The following is a 10,581-nucleotide window of genomic DNA, read 5'->3' as shown; positions in this document are numbered from 1 at the left end:
AGCATGTTCAGTACTTTTTTCCCGCATCATTCCACACATTTCTACTTCATTTATGGACTTTAATGTTTAGATTTCTTGAGTTAATACCAAAATCTGGTGAAAATTTGATGTGAATAACCTCACTGGAACCTCATATTTGCAGAATAAAATGTTGACACCTTCAATACTTATTATCCCCAAATCCTCATATATATATATATATATATATATATATATATATATATATATATATATATATATATATATAAAATTCATATCCTCTGGATTACACTACAAAAATAAAATATTACACCTCACTGTACAGCTGTCATTTTTTAGAAGACTTCTTAGAAACCACCTGATTGAGTTGACTTTGTTTATTTCAAATGGCTACGCAAGATTATCAAGTTTCATAAAACATAAATACCATGCAGTAGCACAGGATATACATACATACACAATGTTGCATGCAAAATTGTGAATATTTTAACACTAGAGTAGGTTAGGAATAATCCAACACCCCCAGTGGGCTCATTTCCTCTCACTTTTTTCAGCTTAATCATTAAACATCCATTATTAATCCAAGTAATTTGTCCGATCTATACTAAGTGTAAAAATAGTTCAATTCTATGTTTATGCTAAATGACTTACTTCAGGTTACCATCCAGCCATAATATTCTGGCAGAAGAGCTGCTAGATCTGTGCGACTGGCCCGAGTTTTTACCACCAGGTGCTACAAGTCTATCATCTACCTTCTCAACAGGGACTGTAAAATTCTCAAACATGACCCAAACCTGCAAATATTCCTTTGAGTCCACTGACTTGCTGCTTATGAAAGCTCCTTCATGTCAAACATTGGCACTTCTGATTCATCTGCTTTACCCTCTTCTGCTCCTTCCTGCTTTGGTGTGGGCTCCGTGTAAGCCACATCTGGACTGGTTTTACGCCCCTTGGGTGGTGGAATGGGCACTACACCCTCTGTGGTACCCTCTGCCCCCTCCTGACCCTCAGCTACAGTTCTTTCCTTCTTCAGGTTTAGCTTTGCTGGGACATTCTTAGTTATGGTTTCCTTGAAGCGCTCTCCAGATTGTTTCAGGCGTTCACCTGACAGGCGAATCTTCTCACGACGCTCGGCTGTCACAATGCGCTCACCCAGCTTATTAACCTTGGTTCCCAGATTCTCCTTGGTCTTGGTCATGTTCTCACGGGAAAAGGTATTCTTCAGACTCTCAATGCGCTTCAGGCCAGTCTTCTTCAACTTCGCCGCTGTGGAATCAGCCTCTTCAACAACCATGTATTCCTCATCTGAGTCAGGAATTAAGGTCTCAGGTATAGCTGCATCCACTGATGCCTCACCACCTGCTGCTCCTTTTGGGGTGTCCTTTGGGTCTGCTACCGCTGAGACCTCAGTATCACCCTGTGAAAAGAAGTATTTATTAAAAGTACTTAGTATTAGTAAAAATGAAAATTCCACTTTATATATAAAGTTTATAACTTTAAATAATCAATACTGCAACATTTTCTCTCCAACAGTCAGATCTACCTTTTCGATTTAGTCAGTCAGGGTTTAAATACCTAGGTATCAACATGACACGTTCTTTATCTAATCTTTTATCAGCTAATTTCACTTCCCTTATCTCAAAGGTTAAATCCAACATTAAGAGTTAGGGTAACCTCCCCCTTTCTCTAATTGGCAGGATCAGTGTCGTCAAAATTAATATATTACCAAAGTTTCTTTTCTTGTTCCAGCAAGTTCCTCTTTTTCTGCCAAAATCATTCTTCGATTCATTGGATAAGATAATTAGTACTTTTATTTGGGGTGGGAAGTCATCAAGGGTTCGTAAATCTTTATTGCAGATATGTAGACTCAGTGCAGGACTTGCATTACCCAATTTTCAAATTATTACTGGGCTGCGCACATCCATAAACTTTGCTACTGGGTTAAATCTCCTGGATCTTCTTGGTGTAAATTGGAACTACCTTCTTGTAGGGAATCCTCTTTACCTGCTTTACTTTATTCCTTTCGACCTACAAAACTCTCCCTATGTACTGATAACCAAGTTGTCCTCAACACACTTAAGACTTGGTATCAGTTTAGACGGCGCTTTAAATTTGTAGGTGCATCCTCTTTGGGTCCTTTAGACCAGCGGTTCCCAAACTTTTCCAGAGCAAGGCCCCCCAAATGGCATTAACATTTGACTGTGGCCCCCCTTTTGCAAGATGTCTTTAAAACACATTAAAAATACAGACTTCTGAATATATCCCCCTTTTTTTAAAATTAATAATTACATCTTGCATCCTTACATTACATTAGATTAGGAATTGATTGTGTGTGTGTGTGTGTGTGTGGTTGTCTGAGAGTGTGTTTGTTTTCGGTGTTTGTACTTTTTAATTTTGTTTTCCTTTGTTAGTATAAAAAGAAAAAAACTGTGAATGATTGTTGCTGTGTGTCGGTCGGTTTGTTTTTCTTCTCACTAAAAGTTTATTGGATAAAGTTTATAACTTTATTTATGAACTTTGATGTTGTGAATTCCTTATAATTCCATATTAATTGAGTTGTCTGGTGAAAACTGATGTCTGGTGAAAATTTCATGTGAATAGCCTCATTGGAAATATATTTACTGAAAAAAATGTTGATGCGTTCAATACTTATTTCCCCCACTGTATGTCGTACATTGAATTAGTTGCTTGCCAATTGTTTGATTGTTCCAATAGCCAGTTAGTTATTCATTCCCATTAATAAAGTATTGAGAGGAAAATCTGGTTTGTCTGTTTTCATATTTCTGTAAATTTGGTTCATTTTGTAGATTTGAATTATGAATTAACACAATATTGAGTGGTATCATGATACTATTTGGTATTTGTCACGATTTCCCCTTGAAATAGCGCTGTAGCATGCAGCGTGCTTGGAAACCTGAAGCGCAAGCTTAAAAGCGCGAGTGCATGCTTTTGGGTTTTCAGAGACATTGACTTTGTTTACTGTCTACACGTGCATTTGTTATGGTTTTTGTCCTGTCTCCGCCCCTGTATTTTTATTGCTTGTTTCCCATATGTGTGTTATCATTCTCTTGTGGTCTTGTGTTTCACCCCTGATTACGTTTGTTATTTAAACCCCTCGTGCATCTTGTAAATTGTGAAGTATTATGTGAGTTTTCCATATACCAAGCATTTGTTTTTCAGTTCATGTGTTATTGTTGTGATCTTTTTCTCACCCTCGTTCTCGATTCCTGTTTTTCCTCATTTATGCCCTTTTGCCTGATCTATTGCCTGTTTTTTTTTGACCACGCTATTGTCTTATGATTTGTATTTGTCTGCCTGCCTCTCTTTAATAAAAGCTCTTATCTGCACTTGTATCTGTCCTAACCTCCATAACGTTCAGTTGAGGGACAGTATTTTGATACTTCAGCTGGTATAGTATCATTAGATATGTTTATGGTATTGTGACAACCCTATTAGACACATATGAGTAATAAATATTAATAATAAAAACAATGCACAATTCTTCCATTCTGTTATTATTTTACTTCCTCTTAATATAGAAATTAAACAATAGTTTAAACTTACACTTGGAGGACAAATTCATTCATCTTTAGCATTTGCTGGTCAGGGTACATTGGTCACACAAGACAATTCACCCTGGATGGGACATCAGTAAATTGCAGGGCACAATTCACACACACATTCGCACACTCATTCACAACTAAATTCAATTTGGCTTATGTTTTTGGATACTGGGAGGAAGCTGGAGAATATAGAAGAAAACCCACATGAACATGGGAGACCATGGAAAAACTCCCATGCAAAAGATCCCGTTGTAGTAAGTAATGCGGGTTTCAAAAAAGGAAGAGAGGCACACAAAAAGAGTAATTAGAAAAAATACTAGAATAAAACTGAACATATGTCTGTTATTTGTGACCCATGCTAAACTTTAGGCTATATTTAACACCGTTTAGTGCTTAGTGTGAACTCAATGAAAGTAAAGTAACATATTTTCTAAAATATTAAGAACACGTTTTCTTTTATCATATACAGTGCATCCGGAAAGTTTTCACAGCGCTTCACTTTTTCCACATTTTGTTATGTTACAGCCTTATTCCAAAATGGATTAAATTCATTATTTTCCTCAAAATTCCACAAACAAAACCCCATAATGACAACGTCAAAGAAGCTTGTTTGAAATCTTTGAAAATTTATAAATAAACTTATAAATAAAAAACAAAAAAAGCACATGTACATAAGTATTCACAGCCTTTGCCATGGCACTCAAAATTGAGCTCAGGTGCATCCTGTTTCCACTGATCATCCTTGAGATGTTTCTACAACTTGATTGGAGTCCACCTGTGGTAAATTCAGTTGATTGGACATGATTTGGAAAGGCACACGCCTGTCTATATAAGGTCCCACAGTTAACAATGCATGTCAGAGCACAAACCAAGCCATGAAGTCCAAGGAACTGTCTGTAGACCTCCGAGACAGGATTGTATTTAGACACAGATCTGGGGAAGGGTACAGAAATATTTCTGCAGCATTGAAGGTCCCAATGAGCACAGTGGCCTCCATCATCCATAAATGGAAGAAGTCTGGAACCAGCAGGACTCTTCCTAGAGCTGGCCGCCTGGCCAAACTGAGCGATCGGGGGAGAAGGGCCTTAGTCGGGGAGGTGACCAAAAACCCGATGGTCATTCTGACAGAGCTCCAGCGTGTCTCTGTGGAGAGTGGAGAACCTTCCAGAAGAACAACCATCTCTGCAGAACTTCATCAGTCAGGCCTGAATGGTAGAGTGGCCAGATGGAAGCCACTCCTCAGTAAAAGGCACATGACAGCCTGCCTGGAGTTTGCCAAAAGGCACCTGAAGGACTCTCAGACCAAAGATTGAACAAAGACTGAACTCTTTGGCCTGAATATCAAGTGTCATGTCTGGAGGAAACCAGGCACCACTCATCACCTGGCCAATACCATCCCCATCCCTACAGTGAAGCAAAGTGGTGGCAGCATCATGCTGTGGGGATGTTTTTCAGCGGCAGGAACTGGGAGACTAGTCAGGATAGAGGAAAAGATGAATGCAGCAATGTACAGAGACATCCTTGATGAAAACCTGCTCCAGAGCGCTCTGGACCTCAGACTGGGTGAAGGTTCATCTTCCAACAGGACAACGACCCTAAGCACACAGCCAAGATAACAAAGGAGCGGCTACAGGACAACTCTGTGAATGTCCTTGAGTGGCCCATCCAGAGCCCAGACTTGAACCCAATTGAACATCTCTGGAGAGATCTGAAAATGGCTGTGCACCAACGCTCCCCATCCAACCTGATGGAGCTCGAGAGGTCCTTCAAAGAAGAATGGGAGAAACTGCCCAAAAATAGGTGTGCCAAGCTTGTAGCATCATTGTCAAAAAGACTTGAGGCAATTGGTGCGAATGTTGCTTCAACAAAGTATTGAGCAAAGGCTCGTAATTCACGTATGTGTATAACATATTAGTCTTGCTGATCTGACATAAAGCCGCAGTGAAAAAGCAGGAGGGGAGGCAGCCAGTACCTCTGCCTCACTGAAGGGGGCGTGTGTGAGTATACGGGCTTGTTCTGCTAGTATTCTTCTTCACGTATTACAGACAAATGGCATTGTGGATAATATGCTAGCTAAAAAGTCAAGTGCAGTCCATTTATTTATTTTTTGCCCTGACTGCAAAAATGGAAGATTATATATATTTATATAAAGTTAAAACATTTCTCAAAACTGGACTTTCAATCAAAACTGGAAGTGATAAATAATGGAAGACTGATGCCGGAGCTAAAAGATTTGCTTCAAACGATGGGACAGATGAGGACATGTCTTTTCAAACGGAGTGGTACACCTGAAAAGATTGGCTGTGTGGTTGTGTCACAATTCAGAACGATTTAATTGAGGCAATAAGTGATGTGATTAGAAATGAAAAGGAGAAAAAAGGAGATTAATGCAGCCCTATTTGTTGCTGTAGAAGTAAAGGTAAGACCAAGCATACATTTCTGTACAGTCCACGACAAAAATAAAAGACCAGCCCTTTTTAAATAATAATAAAAAATTATATAAAACAAGATAAGGAAAAATTGTTATTTTAAAGAATAAAACTACATTTGTCTTTTTGTTGTGGACTGTATATACTTTCATTTGTACTGAATGAGTATGAATTGAGGAATTGTGATGGCAAATTAAGAACACACGGAGGGTGCAGAGCAAATGCGCTCTCTCTGAGCCGCTATAAATTTGACGTTCTTCTTTGGCCAAATACGTACCTTACCTATGTGTGTGTGTAAAGAATTCTGATATGGGATACGAAACATAACCAGTAGTCAATGTACAAGTAGCCAGTTGAATGGTGAATTTATGCTACTCGGTGCTTCCCCAGCCATGAACCTCACTGCACGTTACTGGTGAATACTTATGTAAATGTCCTTTTTTTGTTTTTTTATTTTTAATAAATTTGCAAAGATTTCAAACAAACTTCTTTTACGTTGTCATTATGTGGTAATGTTTGTAGAATTTTGAGGTAAATAATTAATTTAACCCATTATGGAATAAGGCTGTAACATAACAAAATGTGGAAAAAGTGAAGCACTGTGAATACTTTCCGGAAGCACTGTAACAATAATAATATATTTGGAAAACATATTTTCCAAATATAAAAAATCTTTAGACAAAATGTTTTCCAAATATAATCAGAATAAAAATAAATTCATTTGATCATAGAGCCACATCATAATTACATAGTTCATATATTATCTATTTGATATTTTTCAGTGCTATTTTTGCGATGGTCTAAGTAATTTTTTTTTTTTTGGCTGCTGCAGCAGTTACTTTGTCTTAGTCCATAGGCGAACTGAAGTTTCTATAGTGTGTACATATGTAGTGCTGTACACAATCATTCCAATTTTTGAAGTTTTTAGAGGCTTGAATGATTGCCAAACATATGTCCTGTGCCATTAATTAAAATTGTTTTGAAATTTGAAAATGTCAGCTTGAGAATTGTGCTTGATGTTAGGCTATTGATAGCCTAGCCTATTGTAGATGGTTTCAGTGCAGCAACCCAGACTCACAGCTGATAGCACTATATTAGGACATGTGCCTTTACAGACTAACCTCTCAGAATAACCCTGTACAAGTATGTCAGCTGTTGCCTGCATGTAGCACTGCCTAAAAACACAGATAATACAGAAACAGCTATAAATATTAACATTAACAAAACAACAGTTACTCCCTTTATCTATTTTCTGGGTTATGCTAAAATGTCAGCTAATCCTTTATAAGATACACACAACTAAAAAAAAAAAAAAAGTTGTATAAAATTCTCAGATTTTATTAATGAAAATGTTGTTTTTAATGGACTTTGTTATTTATTACATAAATTATTGTCTACTATTTTAGCTTGCTGTCATAGTAAACCTTTATTTTACTATAAAGTAAATCTCTATTTCATTCAGTATAATTAAAATGATTTCATATCTTGGTATTATTTTTTAAAATAAAATTTGATCTTACTCATTGTTAAATAACACCTAGTATGGCTATGGTATAGCCCTCTTTAATAATAAAAAAAAAAAAACGGTGCTAATTTTGGCAGAATTAATTAAATACTGCTTATTAATAATTAAATAATACTAACTATCTACCAGCTTCTTATTCAGGCTTATTCATATTATCTGGGCTATATTAAAGCTGTGTATTATATAATTATTATGACAATAACAGGAAAAATCTGTATTTATTTACTAGTGAGAGGAAAGTAAGTCTGAATCTCATATCTCATATGTTGTCTTCAGAAATGTATGTATTATATATTCCCTTCATTTTTATGGTATATTGCTACACAGACAATGAAGTCAGACTATCTCTTCTTTCACTGCATAAGGAAAACTTACTGTCAAATAATTCTGCAATATAATTATTGTTATTAATACTGCCTTTATAATAAAAGATCATTACTAAAATCACTATTGGTTAGCATACTTCTGGTTCATAATCTTTTGATACACATCCAAGTTAAAGCACAGAATAACCACTGACTAGTCATTGGCAATAGAAATTACCCTTAAAGGTATCGGTCATATTTTTAGGTACATTTTTCAACTGAAAAACTGCAATGTAAGTAAGAACCTTAACTAGAAAAAATAGCATGGTGCACAAACTTTTCTAGTTAAGGTTCTTCCTCAGTTGCATGTCCTCATGTCTCTTTTTGGGGATCCCTGTTGTATACATAATTTAGAGATGGCCCTTAGCCAGAATTCACATGCCTTACCTGGTATATTACCACACGGAACTTGTTTTTGCTTAGCAGCTCAGCCTGTGTTTCCTCTACCTTCTTGAGACGTATGTTTTGCTTTTCTACACGGACCCGCACATCCTTAATGTGGCAGCTAACTTTCCGTGTTTTCTCCAGTAGCTTTTCGACAGTGCCACTGGTAGTGGTATGCTCCTTGGTCAACTTTACTACATCTTCCTGTATGGTCTTCACATTGTTCTCCAATTCCAGCTGTCTCTCTTCCATGCGTTGCTGGCATGCCTGCACATTGTCAATGATGCCAGCCACACGTTCCAGGAGAGAGAGAATATTCAAGGCATTGGGCTCATCCGTAGCGGCCACAAGTCCCAGTTTTTCTGCCATGTTTACGCTTACCAAATTCTGAAAGTCTGAGCTCCTACCTTGAATAGTAGAGACCAGGATTAAAGGTCTTCAGGTAGAAATATCGATGCTGGGCTCAAGTTTAGGGTAAGACAGTATATCATTAGCTTTAACTAATCTACAAGACACACTAGGGTGAGACACACTCCTCAAACAACAGCTTCACTGGGCTATTGGAAAGAAAATCATGAAAGCCCCACCCCACAGAAATCCAACGGGCTCAAAGGCCAGATAAGCCACAAGGAAAGACAGACAGCAACTGAGAAAGAGTCTGAACTGTGACAGGCAGGGAGGGCACCAAACCAATGCCACAAGAATTCAGTTATATATATATCTCTGGTAAGGTGACACTGTGACATTTAAAGATGTGTAGGGGAGAGCAGGACATGTCACTTGTTTCACTCTTGGGCCTGATATATTACAATGGAATAAATATCACAACAAATGAAAGAATGAAATCTCAAGCACATATTTTCTATTTATTATGTCTTCATAGGTTAATTTCAAAACAGAGTTATAGACAATAAAAATAGAGGGTGTGTACTTGAGACAATTTGCCCGATCAGTGTTCCACACTGATGTGAAATCCACACTGGATTCGCACAGTTTTCAAAACATAAAAACACATCCTATTTTTTACTTTGTTTATTTTGTCATACTGTATATGACATACACTATATGGCCAAATGTTTGTGGATAGACTAGGAATAGTTTTCAAGCCAATATGCAGTACGAATCAATAGTTTACTGGAAACGTTTAGCTGCATGTAGCAATGAGTATAACTAAACGTTTCTGGTAACTGTTGATCAGTAGTGTGCATTATCTTGGGGCCTATTCCTCAGTTCAACTCTGGGATGTTGGTGGGTTTCCTCACATGAATTGCTTGCTTCAGATCCTTCACCAACATTTCTGTTGGATTAAAGTCAGGACTTTGACTTGGCCATTCCAAAACATTAACTTTATTCTTCTTTAACCATTCTTTGGTAGAATGACGTGTGTGCTTAGAATCATTGCCTTGCTGCATGACCCACTTTCTCTTGAGATTCAGTTCATGAACAGGTGTCCTAACATTTTCCTGTAGAATTTGCTGATATAATTCATAATTCATTATACCATCAATGATGGCAAGCCATCTGGGCCCAGATGCAGCAAAACAGGCCCAAACCACGATACTACCACCACCATGTTTCACAGATGGTATAAGGTTCTTGTGCTGGAATGCTGTGTTTTTCTTTTCCAAACATAATGCTTAATATTTAAACCAAAAAGTTCTATTTTGGTCTCATCCATCCACAAAAAATTTTTCCATTAGCCTTTTGGCTTGTGCAAATGATCTTTATCAAACTGCAATATTGTCGGCAGCAATAACAGCAATGTTATTTTGCAACAGCAATGGGTAGCAATGCTAATTTGGAGAGCAGTGGCTTTCTCCTTGCAACCCTGCCATGCACACCATTGTTGTTAAGTGTTCTCCTGATGGTGGACTCAAGAACCTTAACATTAGCCAATGTAAGAGAGGCCTTTAGCTGCGTGGAATTTAGCATGGAAGTTACATTTGTGACCTTGTGGACTATTACATGTCTTGCTCTTGGAGTGATCTTTGTCGGTTGACCACTCATGGGGAGGTGAATGTCAATGGTCTTGAATTTCCTTCATTTGTATACAGTCTGTCTGACTGTGGATTGATGGAGTCCAAACTCTTTAGATGGTTTTGTAATATTCTCCTGCCTGATGAGCATCAACAGGGAGCTCACTCACACTTGATTGTCATCCCACTGATTGAAAACACCTGACTCTAATTTCACCTTCAACTTAACTGCTAATCCTAGTGGTTCACATACTATTGCAACTCACAGACGTAATATTTTATCATTTCCTCAATAAATACAGGTGCATCTCGAAAAATTTTAATATAATTGAAAAGGGTTTTTTTTTCCATAAGTTAATT

The 10,581-nt window shown here is 37.5% G+C and overlaps 1 protein-coding gene across 1 annotated transcript; it reads right to left on the bottom strand.

Moving 5' to 3' along the window:
• Positions 1 to 303: 303 nt before the first annotated feature.
• cavin4b (caveolae associated protein 4b) lies at positions 304 to 9,150 on the bottom strand. The gene is made up of 2 exons (XM_053621795.1): positions 8,249 to 9,150; positions 304 to 1,396 (listed from the first exon to the last, which is right to left on the bottom strand). Exons 1-2 carry the CDS (start codon positions 8,612 to 8,614, stop codon positions 809 to 811), a joined length of 954 nt encoding a protein of 317 aa, XP_053477770.1. The 5' UTR covers positions 8,615 to 9,150; the 3' UTR covers positions 304 to 808.
• Positions 9,151 to 10,581: the final 1,431 nt, after the last annotated feature.

This window comes from Ictalurus furcatus, chromosome 1 (genome assembly GCF_023375685.1).
Source record: "Ictalurus furcatus strain D&B chromosome 1, Billie_1.0, whole genome shotgun sequence".
Taxonomy (NCBI): Eukaryota; Metazoa; Chordata; class Actinopteri; order Siluriformes; family Ictaluridae; genus Ictalurus; species Ictalurus furcatus.
The sequence above is the reverse complement of the archived record's forward strand: the minus strand, read 5'-3'. Positions and strand labels throughout refer to the sequence as shown.

Bases quoted from the DNA above. Each gene is read 5' to 3' on its own strand.
- cavin4b (XM_053621795.1), bottom strand. From the start codon at position 8,614: ATGGCAGAAAAACTGGGACTTGTGGCCGCTACGGATGAGCCCAATGCC. The intron at 1,397-8,248 runs GTAAGGCATGTG...TTCTTTTCACAG, and splicing joins TCCGTGTGGTAATATACCAG to GGTGATACTGAGGTCTCAGC.